General features: G+C 44.4%; 2 protein-coding genes across 5 annotated transcripts in view; one reads left to right on the plus strand and one right to left on the minus strand.

Annotated features, from left to right (window-relative positions):
* KLF15 (KLF transcription factor 15) overlaps window positions 1-2,211 on the plus strand; it is a 46,766-nt gene extending 44,555 nt beyond the window's left edge. For all 4 annotated transcript variants that reach the window (XM_075095990.1, XM_075095992.1, XM_075095994.1 and 1 more), the window contains one exon: window positions 181-2,211. In XM_075095990.1, the coding sequence (XP_074952091.1) occupies window positions 181-349 (169 nt within the window). In that variant the 3' untranslated portion in view covers window positions 350-2,211. The remainder of the gene's footprint in view (window positions 1-180) is intronic.
* Window positions 1-27,622, minus strand: part of TMEM43 (transmembrane protein 43) — a 494,721-nt gene that overhangs the window by 200,236 nt on the left and 266,863 nt on the right. The gene's annotated exons all lie outside the window — the stretch shown is intronic.

A 27,622-nucleotide genomic window follows, 5' to 3' on the forward strand; every position in this document is an offset into this window, starting at 1 on the left:
ACTGCTGCTGACTGCCAGTTGGGACCAGACTGGCCCTGTGGTGTGTCCCTTTCAGTTCGCATGTTCGGGCTTTGCCACAAGGGAGCCTCCCAGTTGCCTGAGGGGACTTTTTTTCCCTGCTGTGGGAGACTTAGCAATGTGAAAAACCATTTATATGAAAAGGCTTCTCTTCTCTTGCAGGTTCTCCAGGTCAGATGAGTTGTCCCGGCACAGGCGCTCCCACTCAGGGGTTAAACCCTATCAGTGTCCTGTCTGTGAGAAGAAGTTTGCTCGAAGTGACCACTTGTCCAAACACGTCAAGGTGCATCGGTTTCCACGAAGCAACCGCTCCGTCCGCTCTGTGAACTGATTCGTCCCGCTTTCCCCTTCCCGCCCAGCCATCCAACAGCAGCCCATGACAGCACTTTGCTCACTATATTTCTAGTGATAATTTATTTGTCTCCACAGAACACTCAATGCTGTTACTTGATACCACCATGTCTGAGTGTCCCATGTCCTTTAAAGATGATTTGAGAATGAAGTTCTTTTTGGGTCAAGGGAGGGGGGTGCTTCTTCCTTTTTTTCCTTTTTGTCTTTTTTTTTTTTCCTTTAAGGATGTTATTTTCCTTTCCTTCTGTCTTTTCCTCCTTTGCTGCTGCTTCTTTTGGAAATTACAGTGTTTTATTTTTAGCTGTTTTCTGCTGCACAGGAAAATGTAAGAGTTGCTTGCTGCTAGTTAATTATAGCCCTGGCATTCCTGAGGGCTTTGCTCATGTACAGGCCATTCATTGTGAGTTTTTATTAAGCTGCTCTATTTGTCCAGTTTGGAAACAGCAAATTCCTTTTGAGATGAAAACAACTCCTTTGTTTTTGGGTTGCCTGAGCCAAGGATTTGTAGGGGCTGGCCATAGGAGGAGGAACAGTGGGAGTCGGGGACAGTGGGAGGCAATGCGTGGAGAGTGCTGGAATGTGCCTCCGTGCCTCTCTAAATTCTCCCACTCACATTTACCTTTGCCTTGGATAGGGCTATATATAAATATTTATGTATATTCATACATACATATATATATATGTAAGCAAAGGCATACCCCAAGCAAACCCAGAAGCTCAGACTGGATGAAATGGCTTGGAGTGGAGCCTTTTGGTGTGGCTGACCGTGTACTGCGTGCATGGTTCTCCTGTCCTGTGCTGTCATGGGGTGAAAGGATGCTCATGCGTCGAAGGAAACGCTGCTTTCCTTTGACTGTGCTTTGTAGCATCCACTGTCGTTAGCAGAAGAGCTGTTGTCTAGCATGTAAAGCAGCAGGAAGCTGTCTCTGTGCCTGTCCTCTTGTGTGACCTTGGGGGAGAAACCCAGAGCACCAGCCCTGGAGGTGCCTGGTGGTCCTGGTGAGCATGGGGCATCCCGAGCATCCACTGCAAGGCAGTGCCTTGCTGGTTGGAGCTAAGTCTTTGTCCACTGGTCGGCTGGGTCCTGTAGGATGTTCCTATCCCCAGGGGAGGGTGGGAGGCATTGTGGCCTGGTGAGACAGCACCGTGAGATCTTCTGTCTGAGGGTGATCATCAGTGCTAGTCCTCTCCTACTGACAGCCATGTCAGAGCTCCATGCAGCTGGGGTGGGTGAATGGGTGAGAACAATAGCCAAAAGAAACAAATTTGTGTGGTAGCTGGCTAAGAAGGGAATTTAAACAAATAATCGGATGGTAGCAGGCGAGTGATTTTGTTTGTGTTTCTTCTTGTTTTGTTTTTCCTTTTGAACTCTGGCAATTGTAAGAAGCTTTAGAAGAAGTAGAATTCAGTAATTAGGAATGATTTTATAATGGATGTTGCATTTCCTTTCCATTTGCTGACAGCATCTGTTTGTCTTTTTGTTGGCAAAATCGGAGATAGGAAACTGCAATTCTAGTGCTAGGCAGAGCAGGAGCCCGCACTGTGCAAGAACAGCAGGTCTAGCTAAGGCAAATGCATTCCTTTTGTCCTCTAGAAATTAATATAAATGAACTATCATCTATTGACTGGTTTGTATCACATCCTATGAATGTATGTAAATAAAACTGTACATAGATGCATATCTATATAAAATATCTTTTAATAACGTATCAAAATTTGTGTAAATTGGAAACAAAAATACCTATAAAGCCAGTGTACATAAGTTACAATTCTGTATATTTTCTTTTGTTCTTCATAAAAATATATTTACTTTGACAATAAAATGAAAATGGAAATTTTAAATCCCTTCTTGAAATTAGTATTCATTAATTTTCTTTGTAGCCAGCTCTGTTATTGGGACAATAGAACTTGAAATTTTGATTCACCTGGATGTAACTTTTCAGGTGCTGGGTAACAGGGAGACAATGGAACAGATCTGAAGTTGTCTTCAGAAGTTTTTCTCATCTCAGAAGGTCTTGGGAGGCACGAGATGTTTCAGCTCTCCCTTTGCTAGAGCCCTCATGCCTCTCCTGGCAGCCACACTGGGACCCGAATGCCTTCTGTGGTTTCTGACCGCTGTGGAACAGGTCTGCAGCTTCAGTAAAACTGTGGTTAATAAATTAGAGCAAGCAGGTTTTGAGGAAATTCAAGCTCTAGTGGTTAGTGTGAAAGAGGAAGGCCTTCAGAGTCTGCTTGGGACTGTGATGGTGACTCACTGTGTGACCCAGGACAAAGGATTCAATTGCCATGTGCCGCAGTTCCCTTTCTTGTAAAATGGGGATAATAATGCATCATAATGATACTGTGGGACTTAATTTATGTTTGTGTGATCCTTGGATGGAAGGAACAAGCAACAAGACCAGTAGTCACAGGATTAGATTGTGAAAGAAAGGCTCAGCACGCCGGAGGTCTTGGTGCCAAGGCGCTTCAGTTGGCTCTTCTGTAAATCCCATGCCTAAGAGTGATGTGAAGGATCTGTGGTACGAAGCATGCCTCAGGCCTGAGAAGACACCCTGTTCTGCAACAACCATTGCTTCCCATTTGTAACAACAGGGGCATGAACATGATGCTCTTGTGATCTGCAAGCCAGGACATCTCTTGCACTATGCGTTTGGTTGCTTGGCCTCCACTGGAAGAAGAAACCAGCAACACTACTGGTGTTAAAATAACTGAGTCTCCATGGGAGCAATGGTGCAGTGGGTCCAGATCTTCTCCCAGCAAGAATCACTCTGACACTAATGGGCACTTGGGGATTAAAGTATCTCCCTGAAGAACAGCCACCAGAAAATGCCAGCTGATGAACCAGGGCTCTCCAGACCCCTGATTAATTTTCCCAGAGAATGGTATGAGTCTGGCAAGAGGATCGAGGGATGAAGCAGACCAAGTTCTGTTCACTCCAGGTTGTTGTTACCTCCTGAGATGTAGCCTGAAGACAAGAGTCCTAAGGACAGCTGTTTTAAGAGTGCTAGTTGCACACACACTTTAATTAGCAAGCCTGCACCAAGAGGATCTTTGATTCCCTTCTGTTCTCACCCTATTGACATCATGCATTAAACCAGCTGCTTTATTTTAACCAGCATCTCAGTCTCCTCCCCATCTCATCTGGAGTTCTGATATTGCTGTAACATTGGGCAATTCATCCTGCAGGACACTCGGGGCAGAAGTTGTCATTTTTCTGCAAGAGACAATACTTAAAGCTGAAGTGGGGTAATGCAAAACACCTGCTGTTGGAGCACAGCAGTGCAGAAATCTAAGATCTAAGCTATGTTTTAGCCTGGAATGTTTTCCATGAAACACTTTTTCTTTCTTTTTTTTTTTTCTTTTTTCTTTTCTGTTTTCAGTATGGTTTCTGAGTGTGGATTGTGTGGGTTTTTCTGGCTTGTAAGGAAATTTAAGTTTATGTAAAAGTTGCAACATATTGCTCAGAAGAATACGGCCACGTTTTCTGTGAAAGGAGTTAGTTCTGCATGAAAATGAATGATGTTTTTGAGAGGTTTGTCACAAAAGAGAAGAAATCTCCAGAAGAGATATTGGTGTTTGTTGTATGTGGAATTGCTGGCTTGCCTGGGCTTTGCTGATTCATGAGAAAAATGTGGCCTTGCCTTAAGCTTGATTACTCTTTACCCACCTGACGATAAATATATATTTAAGTGCTTTGATGCCACAACTGTGGATAAGTTTTTTATGTCACTGCTTCAGCAACTCTGCATGGCAAAGCACAGCATGGCATCATTATACACATGCCTAAGTCTCATTGACTTAAAACATTTGTAATTGGGTTTCTGAGGTGTTAATGGAGATGCGTGCAGTGTTAGCGCCTCCACGTAATGATCATGATCTGGTTCCTAGCACTTGTGAGATCTCTCTATGTTTCCAAAATGTTTTTACTGGCAGTTTTGGGCTGTTTATAGTCTCTTCATCAGAGCTAGTGGTGAAGGACTAGTGTTATGAGAGGCGAGGAGCCACCAACTGGGAAGGTTGTTCTCAAGGTAAGGACTAAGCATAAGGAGTAAGAATAAAGTGGTATTTCTATAAGGTGACCTGGCTTCTATGACCCATGGCTAAACACAGAGCAGTGGAGTGATGTGTCTGAGACCACAGAGCAATGCAGAGGGGAGATGGGAACAGAACCGAGAAGTCCCAAGTCTCCTTTGCCCCAGACAGTGGCACAGACCACATGTCAATACCACACAGAGGCATAGGAGGCAAAGAGTAATAGGACACATAAATGAGACATCAGATAAGCAAAGAAAGGTAAAGACGGGGCATGAGATAAAGCCAGGCTACACTGATAACGTCTACTTTCGGAAAGGATGCCAAGGAGAGAGGAATGAGAGCTTGCTTGCTGATGTGTTGCACTTGGGAGTCACCAAGGTAAAACTCCCTAAGAAGGGTCCTGCTTCCCTGACCTGTGTTATGTGCGGGCTCTTTCCCCTGGCAGTTTTTGGGGCAGCTCAGGGAGCTGGACCCCTATGGAAAGCAAACCAGCCCATTGGGCAGGGTGGTGTGATGAAAGATGGCAAATCTGGTTCCCTGGAGGAGTGCTTGGGTTTAGACCCTGGGATGGCTGCAACAGTCCCCTGCTTCCCACCCTCCCTGGGGGGTTGTTTCCACTTAAAACCTTGTGCCAGCAGCCGCCTTCTTGTCTAAATGGCCACTATACATTTAATCCAAACAACCAGGTGACTCCAGCACAAAGCCAGTGGCAATAAGCCAGTGTTAATGATTACCCTTGGTCCCCTGGGTTATGTAAGCCTGGATGTGCTGTACCACAGGCTCTCGGCTCAGACCTGCCCTCCCCGTCTGGGAGAAATACCAAGGACCTGCCAACACACACAGAAGGCTGTTTGGAGCCAGCTGGGATTTTCCTTCTCCCCTTTTGACAGCACCTATGAAACCTGTTATTCACTTGGTTCAGTGATTGCCATGCTTTGCTTTCTTGTTATTCAGAGACATTGCTTTTAAAGAATGAGTTGTGCTAAGCTCCCACTGACTTCAGCACAAGCCAAGGACAGTGACCACCATGGCTTATCCAGGGAAAAAATTTCCCAGCTAAGGCAGGGTCTGCAGATCCTGGTGGAGCCTTGGCTTTTCTTGCTTATTTCTTCTGGGACATCTGTGTTTGTGTCTTTTAATCTCTAATCCCACAAGTTTCAGTTTTGTTCTTGCTTTGTTTTTTTTGGTTTGGGGGGGTGGTGGTGGTGTTTGAAGGTGTGTGGTGTGTGAAAAATAGATACTGTGAAGAATCTTCTAGTCTTAACATCTAGTGTGTGTTTGCATTCAGCTAGAGGGATGGGACTTAATCACTATTCTAGTCAAATGATCCTGTATAGTGAGGTTTGTAGCTCCTCAGTGCTCAGCGTTTTACAGGTCTGAGCTTTGATCTGCTCTGCCAGCTCAGTGCAGGTCTTCCTCCAGCTGGAGCTGGAGCACATCCTGAATCTCTTGCCATGTTCCCTACCTGACTATAACTTTTCTAATGGTTTTGTGGTTAGGCTGACTCGAAGCCCATGTAAGTACTTTATCTCCTACAGAGCTAGGGCTGGATGAACCTCTTAGCCCTTGGAGAAGTCTGTTGCAGAGAGCTTTCATCAACTCGCCCACCCAACGGAGTGTGTATGCCTTGGCCAGCATCTCACTGAGCACCAGCTCACTATTCAAGTGCCCTGCAGTTTAGAGCAACATCTGACAAGGCTCTGGCCATCACGAGCAGAGGGCAGTGTTTGCATCTCAGCCGAGCGCAGCAAGCCGAGGTGTTAGGTAAAATGGGAGTGAAATACATGAGTGACAAGTAACTGTTGGGAAAGCCAGCTCTCCTCTTGCTCACACTGGTGCCCATCTAGTAACTCTTCCCCTGCTCATCCTGGACTCATAACCATCCTGAAAGGAAGAGAAAATCAAGGTGAATGTGACCTATGGTTTTCTGGAAGGGAGTGGAGGAAGAAAAACAGAAACAGAAGCAAGGTATGGCGTAAGAGGCACTATTCTGTCTTTTCCAGCAAAAATATAGTGACAGGCTCTTTTCGCAGAAAGGGCTCTGCTTGTTGCACAGGAGGAGGGTGGCCTGAGCTAGCAGCCAGCGTCAGAGCAGCTGGTGTACAGTGCTCTGGGGCAACAGCAGCTTTATGGCAGGGGGTTTAGTGAATGATAGTCAGAGAGTTGGGGCTGGGCAGTTGGCAGTCACAAAGAGAAGGGGCTGGGATTGTTCGTTGTGGGTCCATCAGGTTCCCTTCCTTGTATAAGGATACTGCTTTTCTCTTCCTGACTCTGTAGCTGATTCATGGAGAGACCTCAAATCTTAGCACTTCCCAAAGCAGAAATATTATTTATCCATATGACCCAGATACCGGGAACATCAATAATTACAAGGCACTCTGAGATCTTTAGTGGAAACATCTATCCAGGAATTGTTTTGCATGTGACTGAGGGTGGAGTCCAGCAACCCACAAAAAGAAAAGTACAAAGAATTACTGTTTTGTATCTAAAAAAGCCTCTGGCATCTGCCTTTCCTCTTGAGTCCAGCAGGCACCAGCCTAAACCCTGCTAGTTATTCCAATATTATGGTTGCAAATATGGGATTGGGCTATTGCGCTGAAAAGCATCCAGACATTTAGTAAATTTGCCTTCCATAAGTGAAGGAGTGCCGTGAACGTTCGAGTCTGGCTGTTGACTGCTGACTTTTTCTGAGAAGTCTATAAATGGCAGCCAGGTAGTCTCTCACTTTTTGTTTCTCTGATGTGCGTTGTTTTTCCATGGACAACATGTCCTGGACCTTAGAGAGTTGGCTGAGGCTAGATTCATTCAGACCAGGTGTCCCTAGTGGCAGATAATGCATCAGGGAGGGTAAAGGGCTTGGAAATTTCATTATGTCAGAAGGTCCATGCTGTAGCCAGAGTGGCTGGAAAAACACCTGGGCTGCGCTGATCGCGGCAGCCCCATAGCCAGTGGTCTCATGGACTGGTGCCGGTGCTGGACCTTGACTCCATTGTGCTGGTTCTCGGGCCTGGGTAGGACACCGTGGCACTGTGGAGCCGAGATGTGGATGGGGTAGCCTGGTGCAGGACTGATGGGGGGAGCCCCTGCTGTAAATGAGACCTCTCTGCCTCGGCTGATGTGGAAATGGCCTCTGGTACAGGCTCAGCCTTCTGGAAGTGGCAGAAGCTCCTGGGGAAGGTCAGCTTTGGCTGGAAGGGGAGTATGGGGTGGTGAGCAATCTGCTTTCTCTCAGAAAATCGAGTTAGTTACAGCTGACAAGTTTGCGGGTAAACTCCCTCTTGCTCCCTAGGAATTAATGGCACAACTGGAGGGTGTTCATTTACCTGTTACCCAGGACCTTTAGTCTCCTCACAGTTTATTCCAACAGCTGATAAATAAACACACATTAGTAACATATTTGCTTTCAAGAGAGCGTGGATTTTCTTTGGCACCTATGCTCACAAGAGCCCTTCTCAAGCACCACCCAGCTGCCTGATTGCTTACCCCTCACTCAGTATCATTGGCACCACCTTGCAGATAATCCAGGCTCGTGCATGGGATCAGTGACACCCATGAAAGTTTAATGTGAATCAACCTGTGTCATGCCTAACGGAATGATCAGCAAATTACAGTTGGTCCTGATGACTTCATGCGAGTTACCTGATACCCTGTGACAGATCCCTGGTGGATAGAAGACCGTGAATCCAGGGAGAGATGGAGCCATCTTCCTTGCTTTACTCCTACATTTTCATGCTAATCTCAGTGAAATAAATCAGCTGTGCTAAATTAATAATATTTGGCACTTCTCTATCATCTTCCAGCTGAGGAGCAGAACATGCTTCCCAGTGGGGAATTAAGCCTTTCAAGCCCCCTGAAGAGTAATTGTTACCTTCATTGTGCAAAGTCAGAAAAAGGATCTAAATGATTTGACCAATCTTGGGGAGCTTGTGGCAGAGCTGTAGAGCAAACCCAAATGTACCAAATTCTTCTCAGACCCAGGCGTTAATCACAGCTTAATCATTTGATGTGATTTTGAGATGCGTACACACTGATGTATAGATGCAATTAATTGAAGCACACTGCGGGAGAAGTGAGGATGCAATTTAGCCCTATGGGTAAGCTTAAGACCTGCATGAGGTGAAGCAAAAGGGATGACAAACATGGTCATTTTGCTGGTGTAACATGAGTGATGGTGCAAGTGTGCTGTGGCCCTAGCAGCTGCTGCAACACCTGGGGAGCAGTAGGGGAACAACTTGGCTATATCTGCTTGAGACTTTTTGAGTCCTTGCAATGGCCCTCAGTGACCTCTGCAGATGGATTCATATTCTTCAGCTTCTGTGGGGACCATGCCGGCTCCCATAGTAAGTAACAAGAAGTTCAGCTCGATTTATTTTTTATTGACTTTATCACCTCATAAAGCACTTCCAGACTGCTTAAGCCTTCACTGGTGTGTTTAACAAGACGCTGATTAGCACCCTCAGAGATTTCCTTGCACAAAAATCCAACTTGCACCTTGCAGTACCTTCCTATACATCTGCCTACAATCCTTCCTTCCTTAACTTTGATACTTTCTGCTTACTCTTCTCAAACACATTTGTTTTAAAGAAAATGACCAGCTGCTGATGCACTAGCTGTTATCTATTAACACAAACATTTTTGATTGCATAAGAGTGCCCATTTTGAAAGTTTGTACAGAAGATCTAGTCCAATGTAATCGCTGCTGTTTATTCTGATCTTTTATTCAACTTCTGCAACTAGATAATTTGTGTGGGATTTAATAAACTACTCTTTCTTGTGATAAGTTCTAATTATTATTTTCAAGGCAGTTTACTGAATCAACAAATAACTAGTCACTAGCTACAGCGATGTGCTGTTGAAAGAGACATTTCTACCTGCCTTATAGTGACTAAGTAGGTATGTGTAACCCTCAGAAAAACCTTCCAATCAGAGTCTCTGTGTCATAGATGCAGTATATTTGCAGAGCAAGAGACAGCCTGAGTCAGCTGGCAGTCTAACAAGGTGTGCAGGACAAATAAAGTACATTTGGGGCTGCTCAGAAAAAAATAATACCTTTTCATTAGAAGAAAATTGAAAGTGTTCACCAGAAGATGTGAGAGAGCAAGAGAGACAAAAGAATTGCTGATGCGGTGGCAGGCAGTCACTGGGGATGCTGGCTGTGCTGGTTCATTTCCCAGAGCTGCTGGATTCCCAGAGCACTGCATCCCAGTGATGGAGTCCATCACTGTGGCTATGTGATGCCTGGACCTGCCAGAGTTAGGTGTTTTGAAGTGATGCTCCTTCTTCCTCATTTTCTTTCCACAGAGGCTCCCCTTGAGAACAGAGGATGTTGTGATTTTACCAGAAAGACTCCACTGAGCTAATGTTAAAGTTTCTAGTGCAAAATATCGCAGCCAGCTGTGGGTTTATTTAAGTGAAGTGCTGTTTGGGGACTTGCTGCAGTCATTCAGATATACAGACAGAATGAAAAGTGGAATCTTCTGTTAGTTTGTTCTTGAAGACCCTCCATGAGGCCACATCTGTGTCTATGTTAACGGAAGAGCCCTGGGACAACGGGGTGCAAGGGCAGTGGAAGGCTCTCTGTAACCCATTTGTCTTTGCTGTCGGCACCTCCTCTCTTCTTCTAGTTCAAGGTCTTCCACCAGTCAAACACTTTTCTGTCAAATGAATTTCAGACTTTTTCAGTTTTTGTAAAAGATTTTTACACTTTTTTTTTCCAGATGTGTATTTCAAGAATTATGTGTTTTTATTCAAATCTCAGCAGTTCTCTTTGAAGCTGACTTTTCCTTCACTTCTCAGCAACCCCAGAAATGTGATTTTTATGACCAAAGCATGAACATCTCACCAGAACATACTTCTTTCATGTTCATAGACCTTTTCACGGGACAACATCCACTGTTTCCTACTCGTCTTTGGAAAATATCCTCCTCAGAGTCCGATGGCTGCAACTTCTAAGTGCAACCATATGATAAAAGCCATTTGCTGTTCCCCTTGCCTGGCATCAGCATGCAGACTCCAGCCACGAAGACCATCTCAAGGCCATTTCCATACTCCAGGGAAGTGCAACACTGAAGAAATGTGAAGACTCAACTAAAGCCTTTAGGGCCTTCAAGTGGAGGCAGCAACAACACTAATTTCTGATTAGTGTTTCAATGTGATAGCAACCATCATGAGGGAAAAGAGAAAAACTCTAGCAGAGGGAAGATGTTTAAATCTTCAAGGTCATATTTTCAGTCACTCCTAAGCTCAGTCATTCTTCACCATGCTTTGCCTTCTCTGGTCAGCAGTATTGTTGAGGCAATGCAGAGGTATTATTAATTTTTTTGATGGGCACAAGGACATAGGTGGACCTCCTTGGCAGAAGTGAAAACATGATTTGCAATTTTTGGCATCCTGTCTCATGTTTCATCTGTGAGCCTGTGGCTGCCAGGTTGATAAGAAGCATATGGACTTGGAGTCTGCCATGTTCAGGCTCTGGGTGCAGAGACCAAGACAAAAAAAGGGTTCTCACCCAGGTGAATTCTCAGCTCTATCAGTGAAGGCTACAGTCTTGCTGAATTTGTCAGACACATGGCTTCAATCTCAGGTTGTACTCAAGCAGCCTCTCCACTCACAGTTAACTACTTTTCTTGCTGGGTTGATCTTAGAGGCAACTGGGAGTCTCACCTGGGTCTGGGGATAATCAGAGGTTTCAGCTGAGGGCATCTCCAGGCTCTCATAAGGGGAGGAGCTCAGGTGAGTGGGTGGGATAGTGATGGGGTGCTTATGCCTGGTCAGGAAGGTCATTGGGTGCAAATGCCTCTAGGGAGTGATCAGGGAGGGAGACTACAGCAAGGAGCAGCTGGCCTGTGTAGTGAGGTGCTTTGAGGAATGAACCTTCAGCAGGTGCTAAGTTTGGGGGGCTGTGATTGACATGATTGAATCTTTTGGTTTGGAGCTCTTTCATTGAGGAAAGGTGGTCCGTTCAGGGGTGAAAGAGGCTTGGGGCTGAAGACTGCTGATGTTTAAGCCTAGGCAGTGATGAATTGTGCCTAGGTGGGAGGAAGCTGGGGTGTTCCTTAACTGAGGTGTCTGAGCTTAGGGTCTTGGTTGTGTCTGGCCTTCCTCAGAGGATGTAGGATAGGTTTCTAGTTCAGTTCAGGTGGCTGGGCTGCAAAGAGTGACTCAGGGGATCATGTTCCTTTCTGGACCTGTTGTTCTTTGTCTTCTCCTGGCACAGAAGAGAGGGCTGCCTGCTGCTCCAGCATCCTTGTGTAGAAACAAACCTCCTGTCAATTCTTTATTTTCTTCTTCTCTGGATAAAAGAGGCTGTGCTCTGAACCATAAAGGCAAGCATACAGGCTGTTTGTTGGGAGTCAGGGAGGAGCAAACACAGTTTAGCCTCTGAGCTAGAGAGTTTCCTAGTACAGGACACACTCCAGATTTTTCCATGTGTGGGCTTGAGCCCAGCTATCACCCTGACAACATGTGGGAATATAAATACAAACAAAAATAACTTCCAGATGAGGGATATATGCAATGTTTTCTTTTACTGGCATTTATGCTAGCTTATTTGGCTGAAGTTGACAATCAACTCTGTTTATTGCAATAGGGTAGCAGGAGGATGTTAGGAACAGTGAAAGTGCCAGTTCAGCTGTGTCTGTATCCTGGGAGGGGTATGAAACCCATGGCAGCCACCTCGGGGAGGCCCTGTGCAGTTTTTGGGGGGAGACAGGGCCTAGGAACCACCAAGAACAGTCGTGTCAGAGCAAAACCTTTCAGGAGACCCTGACTGACCTGTAACTCTTTAGGAGTTCTTGCTTTGTGATGCATCTTGTGAGCCGCCTCTTGACTGCTTCTGCTGTGTTAGGTCCCATCCTTGTGGTGTGTCCTCATGGATCTGGGTAGGACTGCATCATCAGGGAGTTAAACCAGTCCCCTGAGGAAAGGAGGGTTTGCATTTTATCTTTTTACTCGCGAATGATGTTAGTGGGTTTTAAGGTGATTTTTGGCTAGGAGAACGTCTAAGCAGCCTGATCTCAATGGGATCAGGGTTGGCTTGGGCTGCGTGTCCAGCGTCTCTGAGGTTTCCTGGAGGGTAAGAAGGGGAGATAACAGGGGCTGTAGCCCCTTGTCTTACATTGGCAGCAACTTCTCATCCCCTTCTGCCTTGTGTGCCTTACTCATGGGGCTACTCAGTCTGTTTCTGCTCTCCCCTGAAGCTGGGGCTATGAAAGCAGTATCTGAAGCTCGCTTTTTTATATGGGAAGATAAAACCATGATTTCTTGTGTGTGCATATATATTCCCATAGATACGCTGCTCTAAGCAATGCTGTCAGGATGCTTAGGGATGATTCTGTCCTGCAGCCATTAGAGGGGGTCCTGGTCTACCTGGACACTGAATTTCTTGTTGACTTAGGGCAACATCATGGAAGACAATAATGACACTTGCTTAACACTGGTGAGAGGAGAAAAGGGCTGACTGGTGCTGGGTGCCCTTATAGCTACACATCCTCTTTTTTTTTTTGTTTTTTTCCTCTTCTCTCTCTGGAAAAATCAGTCTGTGAATGTGGCTTTGATATATTACAATAGTCAGTCCCTGACGTTGCTGCTTTGAGTCTGTATGTCTAATGGGTCTAAAAACAACTAAATAAATAACTCAAATGAGGCAGTAAGCAAATAGATTTGCCCACCTGTTTATTAATAAACACATGCACACGAACCTATATTTCTATATTAGAACATGGCTCTGCGTCTCCTGTGGGTATAAAAACACCTGGCAAAGAGTGAGGGCAGTAAGGCAAGTACAAAGTTTCCACAGTAAACATATTTGCGTTTGCTGAGCAAGTGTTGCCTTAGGAAGGCACGCGAGGCGAGCAGCTACCACTCGCTCGCAGAGCCTCAGATTACCAAGCACAGAGAGCAGCGGCTCTGACAGCTGCAGATCTGCAGATTGCAGTTAGATCATACAGGGGAAGCATATGAGAGAAGGGACATGCAGGCATTCTTCCCAGCCTCTCTCCACGCTGACCATATGTGTGTAAAGTCCAAGTGCACTTCCTCCTTGGAGTTCGGCTTCAGAAGGCAGCCAGGAGATAGCGCAACAGCAAAGCTGAGCTTTCGTGTGTTCGTGTGGTTTGTTGTTTTTTTTTTTCCCCCCTCTTTTCTGGGGTTTACTGCTTGGAGGGTTGTTCCTCAGGATGGCTAAGCGCATGCCCTAATCCATACCCTTGCAGAAATATCTCTGCTAACTTGCAGAGCAGTCTTTTCACAGTGCAGAGGTGATTCAAGGCAAACCTTTCCTGGTTGGATTTATGGTATTTACTGGTAGAGATGAAATATGGGGGTAAAGGACAAAGGAAGCACAGGAAGAAGCTGGAGGAAGAGTGTGCCCAGGGTCTGGCATAGGGTCTCTGGGAAGGAAAGATCAGGGTGTCCTGATGACAAGTGTCACTTGTGTGCTGTGAGGGTAGCTAAAAAACCCCCAAGTGGATGCATCCATCGTGATGGCTCCTTTCCTTGCCTTCCCGTTCCTGTTTGCAAGATGTGGTGTACAGCTCTCCCAGTCACACTACTATTTCAGCTCCCTCACAGGGTCAGCTGAAACATGCTGAACAAGGGGCAAAAGGGTAACAAAAAACCCCAGGCAAGTTACTGTCTAACTGGGACATGTTAAGAGGTGTGGCCAGATCTGGGACTGTGTGGGTAGGTGTCTTGGGTCTTTCTGAGCTGTTTTCTAGCTCTGCAAGAGACTCAACAGTTCAATTAAGGATGATACCTCTTTATAATTAAACAAATAGCCTTGAATTGGATTAAGACAAAGCCTCCCATCTAACTGCCTCCAGCTGTAGTGGTGCAAAGGAGATGTCAGGTTCACACTAAAAACGATCTGAGCCCGTGACAGACAGTTGCACATTGGCCTGGCTCCCCTAATATATTTATAAAGCTTTGGGTTCCCCCACTCTGCCAGCAGGGGCAATAAAGATCATTTTTATGAAGCTGCTAGATAACGTAATCATGCTTCGCAGCTTTATCTTACATGGTGATTTTGCTGACTACTAATGTGCAAAATCTGAATGTCTGAATTACTGGTGTGGTCTTAACCCTGGGTTTGGGGAAGGAGGGTCAGAAGTATTAGAAGGTGCTATGATTCAGTGACGTGTATGTCACTGCATTTGGCCGCATGACCTGCATTTTCTGCCTAGGATCTGCTGATCTTTAATCAGAATCACAAAATTATGTTTAATTAGGTCACAAATGGTAGTGAACTGTCACTTCTCCTATTTACTAAAAACCTTAAACAGCCTGGAGAAATCTGGTTATATAGACTTGCCGTCCTCTAGCCTTCCTAGAGATACTCTGCCTTCTGTGTTAGGACAGTACAGACTTGACAGATTACTATCTTAATAGTTTCTGGTTGCATCCAAATGTTTTGTGTCAGCAGCTACTACCTACAATGAGATCTCCCAAAAAGAAACTGTAGGCAGAGGAATAAGTCTAGGGCAGAAAAAACCCAGGACCGGTAGTAGGAAGTAGAGAGGCATTTTTCCTCCTAGTCTTTTCATTAAAAAACACTTTCAGTTGGGATGGGTGTTGTCAGAGACATGTGGAACCTAGTCTGGCCATAGCATAGCCCCAGAAAATCACTGAGAGCAGTGGTCTACTGAGGTCCTTTGGCATCCATGTACTGAAGAAGATGTGTTGCTCTATGTTAGTAAAGTAGGAACTGACCAGATGAGGTCCTTCCTTAAAATATCCTTCTTCTACTGGTGGACAAGCATAAAGTAGCTCCAGTTAACAGGTACCTCCTGGCTGTCCACAGATGCTTCTTCATTGATGAAAAATAGCAGTTAATATTGAAAGAGTGGCCTGCCAGACATTTGAAACAGCAGTGAGGGAGGCTAGACATGTTTAAGCAATAGTAGGGGATGGGTCACTTAATTTTGCCACAGCAATGTATTTGCATTTTGTCTTGCCTGCTGGGCCCAGTGCAAAGCATAACTCACCCCAGAATGGTTGTTCAAAGGACAGAATCTAATAAGGCTAAAAATGGATCACGCTCATTCTCCTTAACTCTTAAAACACAATAATGTATAATGCTGTTAGATAGTGGAAATCATTAAAAACAACATGCTTAGACACATGCATATTAAGTGATTGTCAGACATAAAAGATGAGAGAAAACAGCTCTCTACCTAAGTATGCTGTTGCATGATTTCTGCTAGGAGGCAGCTGTCATAGCCTGCACCACTGAGGGACTGGACATTATTTAAGACATGTATGAAAATTTCAGTGGTCTCTCAGTTCCACAGCTATTTCTGAAGCAGGTCCACAAGGCAACTGCTAATACAAAGTGAGCTGCATGTTTTTAAACAAATAAGAGGACTTGGGTTAAATATTAACTTCTGGTCATTTCAACTCTGATAGCTTTGGCCTTCAGGTTGATCATTTAATGAGCTCCTTCCTGTTGCTACAGCAACTGCAGCCCTGGAAGACCTTGATGTTCAAGTCAGCAAAAAAAAAAAAACCTTGTCCTGAAATTTGCTTAGGCTTCTATTGATAGGTGTCTGTACTCAGAGTCAATTGTTCAGACAAACAAGGCTTGGAAGTGTACCATAGGGTTTAATGTAATCCTTGTACAACCCCATCCCACTCCACCTGCTCTTGTACACTTCTAAAAAAAAAAAACCAAAAACCAAAAAACCCCAACAGACCTTAAATTTTGTGCCTTCCTCTGACATGCACTGAGCCATTCAGTGATGTTGTTTTAAGAAAGCAGACTCATTTGTTCTTCTTGCTGAGTTATCATTGTACATGATATAATTCTGGCCCATGAATGTGCATGCCCTCAATGTACTGTGTACCAGTGGAGTGTCTGAGGTGTGATATAAGCTGACTTTTGGAAGGACAGCTTTCATCTGTGCCCTGCTTCCAGCATGTGCTTGTACATAGCACTGTGCCAGATCTCAGCTGCTTCTTTTCCATCCCTTTCAAATACAACTTCTGGCCAGAAGGTCCTTTCTTCTTGGACCTCTCCCATATTTAAAGCATTCAAAATTTCCTCTGATTGCTGGTCCAATTTTACAAACGTTTTCTGGGATGACTCCTTAGCTTGTGTAAATCAATTTCACCTTGTTGAATTCACTACAGGCATGCCATTTAATGTCATATGAGGTTTTGGCTGGTTGTTTTTACAGCAGTAGAAACCTCCTCAGTTCTGTCCACTTCTCTGAATGTTAATCTTAACAGTGCTGTTAGAGCACACAATCCCTCTAATTTTCAAGGACAATAATTCTATGTCTAGGCAATTGCATCTACATCTCTGATAAAAAGCAGGGTCCAGAATGAGTCACACATTTTTCTGTCTAGTTAGAACGCTCCCTCTCTCTCTCATAGAAGTATGAATATTTTAATGGAATGTAGGGCTACAGATATATAGCTGAGTGCTCATCAAAGCTGATAGCAAAGCTGCTGTTGTCTTCAGCGTGCAGCCCTAAGGGCATCTTGTTTGAGTCATGTTTCACAATTGTTTTTAAACGTAAAGCTTTATGGCCTGATTTAAAGTACAGCTGGCAGGAAATGTTTTTTCCTATCTTGAAGAACACTTGAAACATTCACAAATAGTCCTGCTCTGTGCTAAGATAGACTGACGGCTCCCAGACTGGAGAGCAGAAGCAACTCACTGAAACCAGCTAAAGCCCCGGTAATTTGGATTCTCTTGGAGAAGCTGAGACATTTTTAAATCCACAGTCTGAACCTGACTCTCAGTCTCCTGTATTGGGGTGGATGGCCTGGCCAACAGTACTTTGCTACTTCATGTTTTCTCCTTCTGCTCTGGTTCTGAAAAGTGCATTGTGGACCTGAGACAACAGCATTTTTACTGAGCTGTTACTGTGAAAGCTATTCCTGGAAACTGCTTCAGTTTCAGTGAGTCTGCATTTTCTGTCAAAATAACATTTTGTCAAAAACCTCCAGACTGTTTCTCATCCAAAGCCTGCTGAAGTCAATGAAAAACATTCCTCTTCAAGAGAATTTTAATTACTATTATGTATACCAGAATAAAAGCATAATCGCATTAGGAATTTGCTCTCTTGATGGAGGTCTGTATTGATCTTTGGTTTTTTTCTGCACTAATGAAAAATAGGAATGGGGCTATTGGATAAAGATCTGGACTTCCCCTTGGTTTGAGAAATGGGGTATAAGACTAGTTCATGCCTGCCAGAAAACACGTTTCTTTGATGCTGGAATAGTCTAGCAAGGGATTGTCTGCCATAAAGGACAGCCATGACCACATAGTGATACCCTGGTCAGATGTATGTTAATACCAATTCACTCCAATAACTTTTTTTTTAAGTAAAACAAAAACAAACCCTCAGTAAGCAACATAGCCCTTTCCACCTCCCTTGAAACTTTTGGCTGATAGGGCATCATAGTTTTTAAAGATGGCTGGAAGGAATTAAAGAGGCAACAGTTGCAACATCATAGGGTTTTTTTCATTATTTTGAAAAAGTATACCGTTAAGAATGAATGACAATAACAGGCTAATGAAATCACCTCTCCACCTAACTTCTTCCATGGAATGCATGCACATGCAAACACACACACACACACACACAAACAAAAATATCCTGGTGAGCTATTAGCCTGGAAGTTACTCAAGTCTTAGAGTGATCCAATTCTCTCGGGAAGAAGAAAGTAAAGCTGCCAACTTCATGCATCAAATGGAACAATAATCCTGAACTAAGAAAAAAGCTTCCAAGTCTTCAGATGGTGAATTATTTATCTGCTGACATAGAACAATAAGCACTTTGTAGTTGATGTACAAGATTCCCTATGTGTGTCACATTAGAAAGCAAGGGGGTGTGGAGTCATACAGTTATGCCTTTTTCTTTTTTTTTTTTTTAATGGGGGAAACACCCACTCCCTCCACAGCTTCAAAATCTATAATTAGCCACAAGGGAATCCAAATGTCTCCGGCAGCCCCTTTTGAGGTGTTTGGTTATTATGTTACTAGGACTGAAAGATGCTGCTGGCCAAAGTTGTTGGAGTCAAAGCCCTGGGAGTATCTGTCAGTCCCCAGAACAACTCCAGCAGAGCATCCCAAAGGGCCCCAATCAGTGCACTCCAGTTGCTTTATAATTCCTGTCCCCTTTTTTCTTCCTCTTGTGTTCTCTTATTTCTCTGGCTTTTCATTTTGACTGAAAGCCCTCATCATGGGGATCTTGTCTCCAAGACTGCCTGTAAAACACCTTTTACCACTGTGCTGTTGGGAGGATAGCAGAAACATGGTTTGCTTCTTAACAGGGAAGAACCATCTTTGAAAGCAAGTCTTTGTCCCAGCATCGCCAAGCCTTGGCCCTGAGGCTGAGATCACAAGCCTGAGGCCTGGCTGATGGCTACTGCTTTTGGGCTTTCATTGCCTGGAGCCTTGTCTGAGGAAAACTGGGTTCATTTCACCTGGGAACTACTTGAGCTATCGTGACTTTGCAACATCATCACAAAATAAAAGTCTATAATTAGCACCAGCTATCTAGAGGCAAAAAGGCTTTGTATCTCATCACCAAACCCTTGAGTCAGCTTTTAATTGCTTTAACCTTTGTTAATGGTAAGGTTTTCTGTGGACTAGCTGCACCATTGTCTGTGATCAGAAAACTGGTATTACACTCTCCAGCATCCCTGGAGCTGGCAAGGTGCTACTGCATTAATTACCAGAGGCAGACCCTAATAACCACCCTTCTATAGAAAGCACCCACCCTGCAGATTTCCTCTGTAGGTTCTGATGCTGGGTTATGAGCCATAAAAAAATGCTTCAGAGATGTTTAGCAGTGTTAAATGTGTCTGTCTCCTGATAGGAGTAAGTACATATACCCAGTAGAAAAACGCCCTCTGCCTGATCATCAGACCAGTGATATTACCTGCCATCTGTGCTGGCTTTCTCAATGGGGAGGCCCAGTGCTCAAGAGTGGCTACCTCTGCAGCTGGTCAGGCAGGTCAGGGCCAGGGCACATTGCGTTGCTGTTGCCTGTTAGGGAGATCAATACAGGACTTCAGTCTCTGCCACTTCAGTATCTTTCATTGCAAAAATCCTCACATGTATTTAACATGTGAAAAAAAAAATATCCAGGTGCATCCCAAGTTCCCATTCAGGGCAGTATGCACATTTTGCCCAGGTGGCTTGTATGTAGTGATTCCTGTCTGGATGCATTGCTCTGCTCCTGGAAACTATGGCTTTTGGTGTACATCCCTCAAAGCAGAAAAGCAATGGGGGGGGGAAAAAACCAACAAAACAAACCATGCATAGTGGAATGAAAGGAAGATCAAGGATGTGATGTCCCCATCTCACATTCTAGTGTGAACTAACTTAATGTATCTGTTTCCGGAGAGCTGTAAGAAGCACAAGAGGTTTTTTTAACTTAAATACTTAATTGACAGGAGGAAGCCGCTGTCAGGTCTTGCAGTGTTATTCAGAACAGGAGAAAGCTCTGTGGAAGTGCAAGGCAAATATGGTTTGGTGTTGATGGTTTCTCTGCTCCCCCGATCTGATGTGAAGACTAGTTCTCATCATCATCAGTCTGGGGGTCTACTGGTGGTGAGTCGGCCAGACTTTCTTGTGTTAAACAAGCTAGGTGACCAATTCCAGCTATACTGATCAGGCCAAATGTCAATGAAGCTGATTAAATCCATTCCCTCAAGCTCAGCTCCCTTCCTTGGCTGCTGTAAAGGAGCATTGATTACAATTAGTGCTGACTACCATTTTTTTTTATAAAGGTATTATAAACCACAATTTTATCTTGTGGTATCAGCTCCAGCAAAGGGAGAAACCACAGACAAGAAACTTTACACTGGTTGCTGTATTTAGTCAACCACCTTCATGCAGTAAAAGAACTCACATATAACGCCTTTCAGAGCCTTTGCTTACTTGTTTCAGGATTGCAAACACCTGCAAAACCCTCTGTAAGTATCTAATCAGCACCTGTAATGTGACTGAACAGCAGGACCATTCTCAGCCGTTGTCACCTTCACTGTCCTGGGCAGGGATTGCTAAAGTTGCTCTTTGCCTTTACTTTCTTTGAGCTTACACAATTTTGCTGTTAAGCACATTGCAGGACAGCCTGGTGACTGATGAAATACCTTGCAGAGATGACAGGACACAATGTAGATCTTCACACTGCACTCTCACAGGAGAGACCTGCATGTTGCAAGGGGCCAGGGTCTGTCAGAAGGCTTCAGACTTTTTGACCAACACATTCATGCTACAGACTATGCCATGATATGATATTTTGAACAATAAAAACTCCTCTGACCTTGCACTGAATTCAAGTTTGCATCCAGAATGGTTGTTCATTCAGACCTTAGAATTTTTTTATCTTAAGACCTTTCCATCCTATAAATTTGGGATCGTGCCACTGCGGAAGCATTTTGTGGTGTATGTTCAGAGTAACAATCAGTGGGTGAAGTGTACATTAGGAGTGAATGTAACGTGAGGGCATTTGGCTTGCTGGCACCATGGAAGACCTCTTGTCCCAGTGCAGGTTCATATGGCCAGGTCTCCTTTGTTCAAAATGGGGGTGTTGGCACATGCCCATGCTTGTGTTGCACTGGTAGGACTGGCTTTGCAGCAGGCTGTCAGCAGGAGAGGTGTATGCAGGAGCTCAGCTCAACACTGACTCTGGGGCATTCTGTGATTGTACTACTTATGCCCTGCCTCACCTGGGCCCTTTTGTAGGTGCTAAGGTGGGGAAAGCAGCATTTTACCTCTTGGGAGATATGTATCTGCCTCAAGAAAGGGTTTTGTAGGAAGGGATGAGATGCTTTTCTGGCTATGGTCCAAACTCATCCAGTTGGTGACATTTCCACACGGGGAAAGCAGACACAGAAGTAGCTGAACCTGATATTTTGTGTTGTGTTGGTCTTACCATCACTGCAGCTCACTGTATTATAAACGCTTCATCTCTAGGAGAGAGGGTTCATTCTCCTCCCAGCTGCAGGTTACGGCATGTTGGAAGATGATTGTGTAGGAGCTTTGCCCTCAGTAAGTGTCAAAGAGGGACAGGGGTTGTCTAGTTTGGCCCAGGTGCTTGTTTAAAAAATTTTTAAAGAGATACTCCGTTCTGCATTAATATAAAGTATGGCTAAATTGTTGGCAATGAGACAGTTGAGTGCTTGCTGCAAGATATCTATGCCTATGTAAAGCAAGACAGGTATGGTGCGCACCCTAAGTTGCAATTTTATATTCAAGTTGTATGACTATGTAGGTACCCAACTCCTAAAAGGTCAGAGAGACTGAAAAGGAAAGGAAAGAGTTTCTCTTTGCCTTGGATTCTTTCCTTCATCGCTTCCCTTTCCAACAATCTCAGTCCTTTCCTGATGTCCTTGCTGCCAGCTTCCTCTGTGTCAAAAAACAATGATGCAGAGGGAGCAATGCAGCCTGGCATCACATCAGTGCCTGATCCCCCTGCACAGAAATGGACCACCAAAGCAATGACTGCACCTGCCAGCATGGCTTTCTGTTGGGAGCAGCTTGTGGCTCTCGGCAGATCTTGCACCTCTTCCGGGAACCACGTGGGTCATGGTGTCAGGTGGGTGCTGTGGTGGGTGCTGTGGCAATGCCATACATTGTCAAATCCAGATAACCTCACTTCTCTGAACTTGGAGGAGAGTGCACACCTTCCTAGGCTGAGGTCTGGTAGGAATCTGATTCCTAATCAGCAGAAAAGCAAACAGATTTTGTGCCTCCAAGGCCCCAAGCTTTGGAAATCTCAACCGTTAATTCTCACTGGTGTGTGTAGATGGCAAGTCTGTTCTCCTGAGCGAGGCAGTGCCCTGGGACAGCTGGCAGGGTTCACTGAGATGGAAACTTGACCCTGTGGAACTCTTTTTGGACCCTGTAACTGCTTAGCAAGTCTTCCATTTTAACCAGTGCACTCATGTGGCACGGTTTTAATCCTTCGTTGCTTTTGATGAGTGGTCATTTAAACTGAAATCCTGGCCTCGAAGGAGTTGGTGGGAATTTTGAACTGACTTCACCCAGGGCCACCGCGCCACCTCTCATGTCCCCACAAGAGCACTGAGCAAGTGGAGAGGAGAGCACTCATGTGTATCAAGTGCAGAATAAAGCAGGAGGGTCAGGAGGGGGGAGCCAGGGTGTTGAACTGTGCATTAAGTTGCTGCTGCCAAGGAGGGGAATATGTACCTTACGTGCCCCATACACATGGTGTCTCCTTGCTCAGCATCAAGGCCACAATGTACCAAGCACTTCTGTGAGAAAGCAAAATATGCAAGTAAATAGCAGCAGCCTTTAGCTCCAAACATGTCTCGGTTGGTTGCTCCTGTTTTCTTGTTGGTGGAGTGGTTCTGCTAAGGGAAAGGTGATTGAACCATTACCAGAGGGGGAAAAACACCTATTAAAAGATAAATAATTCAACATACTGGAAATGGCTCTTTTATGTGAAAGAGACTGTTGCCTTGGCTGCTGACCTGTCCTTAGTGATCCTTTCTCTTCTCTGCTTCTGGCAAAATGATGTTCAAGAGCCCTAGGGTGATTCCTCACCTGGAAGAAAGCAGAGCTGGAGAAGTGTCCTTGTCCATTCCAGGCTGTGAGCACTGAAGGAAATAAGGGAAGGGAATTGGATACTAACTCAAGTTTGAGCATGAGGAGTAAAAAGCTTAAGCTGAGCAATGGAAACTGTAGGTTTAAATGTCAGGATATAATTCCTAATGGTGATTTCTGTCAAGTTGTTGGATAATCCCAAAGGGAAGTGGTGGAAATTTCATACATAGAGGTGTTTCTCAAATTTGGTTTGGATGAAGGCAGCAGAGAATACATACTTGCAAAAAGCAGTTGAACTAGATAATCTAGGAGTATTTTCCCATCTCTAAAGTGTGATTTATGCTATAAACACTGCCAGACCCTGCAAACTAATCTGTTGTACTAAAAGTGACTCAAACATGATTGCTTATATTTTTACACCCCTCATGATGTTAAACATTTGTTTTGCCAGGAAGAGTTGGACTATCCAGGATGCACTTTACTGTGAATGGATTTCATGAACTATAATTACTAGGCAATAAATCCATACAAGTGGGAAATGTCTCAGGTCTTGTGCTGGATAATAGGAAAGGACAGGAACTGACTGTTTTGGGGGTTACATTTTTGTGTGAACTTGGAAGGAATTAAAACACTAATGCTACTTTTGAAAGGCCAGTTAGGGCAGAGGCCACAAAATTGCTCTTTACATTAACAGTAAAAAATGTATTTGTGCAGCTATTTCTTGGATGGAAGCTAGCACAGAGACAGCTGGTTTTAATTATGCAAACAGATGCAATAGCTGAGCAATTACAGCTTGATCATGAGCCCGTGCAAGGCGAGGGGATCTTCAGCAGCCTGTGCTTAAACTGCTTGTGTTGGGCAGGATCAGACCCGCAGATGAGGAATCTTGTGCTCACTACAGAAGTTCCTAGGAAGCTCCTGGGAGTAAGACTTTTTCCTGTAGTGGTCTCCATTTGTGCACCAATACACCTCGGTCTGATTTGGTGGTGGGTACAGGTCTTGGGGAACAACCAGCTTGACTGTGGTTCATTGGTTTTGTAGGCATTTCTTCCTGCTTCTAAAGGGGTAAACAACAGCAGAATATGACTAGGTATATCTCCAGGCAATTTCCTGCCACCATTTTGGGGGACACTGCAGCTATTTCTTTTGTGTTGCCAGAGGAGTTTGCTACTGGTCATTACAGTAATTGCTATCAGTGGTAATGCATTTATTATAATGCTCAGAAGGGGTTTCATATTACTACAGGCATTCTGAAAAGAGAGTTCCTTGCCCAAAAGAATTTAAAATCCAAACTCAGATGTAGGTCTATTTATCTGTGACTATTTTAGGCACAGATCACCACAGTACCAAAGCATGACCAGGCTTACCACCCCAGTGAAGGCAACAGGACTTTGGTTGTTGGTGGCAACATGAGAAGGGTTAAGTCCCTACAATCTGTATGTCTCTGTTCAGTGTATTTAAGTATTATTTTCCTCTCCCTGGTTGTTAAAGAGGATGTACATGGTATCAACAGGCATGCCACAGCTTCATCCACACAATATATATATATATATAATATTTACAGTACAGGCTTTAAGAAGAGGTTATTGCAATGCTGAGTTTGGACAGCTGGAAGCTTATCTTATTATCATTATGGGGCTGCAATGGAACAAAGATCTAGCACTGCTGAGATGGACAAACACAAACTCATCAGAGGAAAGACGTGCACTTGTGCATTCAAGGAACTGTGCAAAACCCCAGCCTTTAACTGCTTTTCATAAAAAGTCATGGCTTCTGCAGGGGGTTCCTGTCACCCCCTCCCCTCCTCTGCCCCAGGGCAGAGCCTGTTCATTGTGTCCAACCGAATCAAGAGGAAAATCTTCTCCTAAGTCAGAGCCCAGCCCTCAGGCTCTTGATCTGACCCTGAAAATAGCAGCTCCAACCCATATGAGGTTGGGCCTTCTTGCCTTCTCACTCTGTTTAATATCACTGACAACTCTGTGTTGGAGGATTGTTTCTGTCATGTACAAAAGTACTCATGAAACATTGCTCTGCTGATTAAAACATGTGCAAAACAAACCATGTCGAGTCCCGCCCCCTCCTTCCCTCGGGGAATTCTGCCCAGCCAGGATGGCCAGCTAAGACCCTCTGTGAGCCTTTACTAGAGAGAAGCAAGAATACGAGACTTCAGAAAGCAGCCACTGTCCTGTGGCTTTTAAGGCCATTTTGTAAAAGACTGACTCAAACTGCATCCCCCATCAACATGTCATCCCCCATAAGCATGACTGTGTGGCCATCCCAAAGCTCTCTGATGTGACAGTGTCTGGCTTGGTTTCTCTATGCCTCCATGACAGCAAATCAAGCTGAAGTGGAGCTTGTCGGTGTGGGGTGAGAAACGAAAAGGTGACCTAGCTGTCGGAGGAGAACATACAGGCTCCTGCCCTCAGGCTGGGCATTGAGCTTGCCATCTCGTTGTTCAAATTACAGCTGGGTCCCAGGCTCCCAGGTTCCCTCCTTCCTGCAGCTGGACCTGACTCTGGGGGATATGCTGCCTACATCTGGCTTGCAAGTGTCTCTTTCCTCCTCCTTCCCTATCCCCTCTAGTTCAGATCCCCAAATCCCTCCCTGTGTGGTAAAGAAGGGGATGTGGGGATCTCCCAGGCCTCCCCTTCAGAGATGGTTGATATTGTTTTGACAGCCCTGCTCATTCCAGCCTTGTCTCATTCTGCAACCCCAGCTCCATGCACCTCTTAGGCTGCTCCCTCTACTTCTCCCATGAACAAAACACAGCCTCTTTTTCCTTGTTATACTCTTGTTCAAAATCTCCCCCTTTTACAAGTTCTTCCTCTGCTTGTGTTCTCACAAATTATGTTTGAATTACTGTTCTAAGCAAGGAGAAAATGTCCTTATATATTTGGTAATGACTTCTGGCCACCCCAAACCAGCTCCAAGAGCTTTCTCAAAGAACTTGAGGATGTTCAAAAGTTTATAATTAGGAGGTGCTGAACACCATATAGGATTAGATCCGGCAGGAAATGGTATCATATGGAGGAATGACTAGGCTCCACATTTGCTTAGTCCTCTGCCATATGGTGTCGGGCAGACCCTTAACCTTCATTCCTACCTTTGTGATGGGAATAATATGCAGGCCACTTCAAGATAGAGTGGGGACCTCTTAATTCCTTCCAGAATTACACCCTTGCTATTAAAAGTTTGCATTTTATAACTTTTAAAATTTTTTAATTTATTATTTATTTATTGTTTATAATTTTAGTTTATTATTATTTATTAGATCCTAGACCAACCTTTTTCTCACACCATTTGATCACTGATGTTTTTTGGTTTTTTTTTTTGGTGAGATGCTTTTTTCATTGCAACTCCTGCTGTCACTTTCCCAACACTGCCCTTTTTGTCAGACTATGGATTTTTCTGGTTGGAGCCATAGTTCTCTGGATAAGCAGTATCAAGTATTGCTTTGAATATTGAGCAATTAGATGACAGCAAGCTCTTCCACAAAGCCAATAAAATGGTCTCTGGTGCACATAAAGTTATCAACAGTGCTTTGGTGCTCTGTTCCCTTTTGCTTTATTAACCCCGGCCCTGTGGGCATTGAGCAATGATCCAAATGATATCTGTGCTGCACGTACAGTGCAATCTGCTGGCCACTTCTACGTAGCAAAACAACCGAACAGATTTCTGAAGCTGAGTACTTATACTTGCAAACACATTTGCAACATCAGCATAAATCAGCTTCTGTTTTCAAACATCCATGGTGCAGGCATGCCTATTTAGCCAAGAAATGGACATGCCTCACACTAACCTAAATAGGGACAATTTGCCTATCTACAGTTGCTGCAGCAAGAATATTCTGCACACTCCCTAACAACTTTTATCTCTAATTAGGTTTTTAATAATTCATAAAGTGACTCCAAGTGAAACATTGTGCTTCCTTCAAGCGAAATGTGGGATTTGTGCTTTCTGTTTGCTCAAATGAGCCAGATGTTTTCCAAAGAAAGACTGAGAGGATGGTATGGAAAAGAGCTGTCTGACAGTGTGGGGCACACACTCTCATGCAGAAAAGCTTACTTCAGTATCATGCAATGGACTTTATTTTTACTTCTGATGGCGTCTTCAGGGCTTTGTTGGCTACATGACAGCAACATGTGAACAATATGTTACTCATCAAACGCTACCTGGCACGACTGCCTCAAAAAAGAATAGAGCAGTGAATAAATACAGCACAGAGGGAAGTGACGACAGCAGCCACATTTCAAATAGGTTAATCTTTGTTTAAATGGTGTTCTGATGAAGAAAGATTAAATGGTGTGCTGGAAGTGATGCAGTATGACTAATGAGAGAATTCACAGTTATAAGCGATAGGAGAGGAAATATCACAAGGGATATAAACCATCAGGCATCCACAGACTGGTGGATTTTCAGGAAAAAATTTTGCTGATTGGCAAAAGATATCACAGTTGGCTGTTTTTTCAGTCTTCCTCTGAGATGTTTCAGCCTATTAGAACTATCTCCAAAGGATCCAGAAATGAAAACTTGGGCCCAGAGTGTTTGTAGCAGCTCCAGGCTGTGGCTGCATGAACAAGTTGGCCTGAGATAAATTGGGGCTGATTTCTGGCTTGTCTCTTCCTCCCCAGTAACAGCACAGTTGCCCGCTATGACACTGCAGAGGGTAGAAAGCAGCTTCCTGTGTTTTCA

The sequence above is a fragment of the Phalacrocorax aristotelis genome, chromosome 6, assembly GCF_949628215.1.
Source record: "Phalacrocorax aristotelis chromosome 6, bGulAri2.1, whole genome shotgun sequence".
In the NCBI taxonomy this organism is placed as follows: Eukaryota; Metazoa; Chordata; class Aves; order Suliformes; family Phalacrocoracidae; genus Phalacrocorax; species Phalacrocorax aristotelis.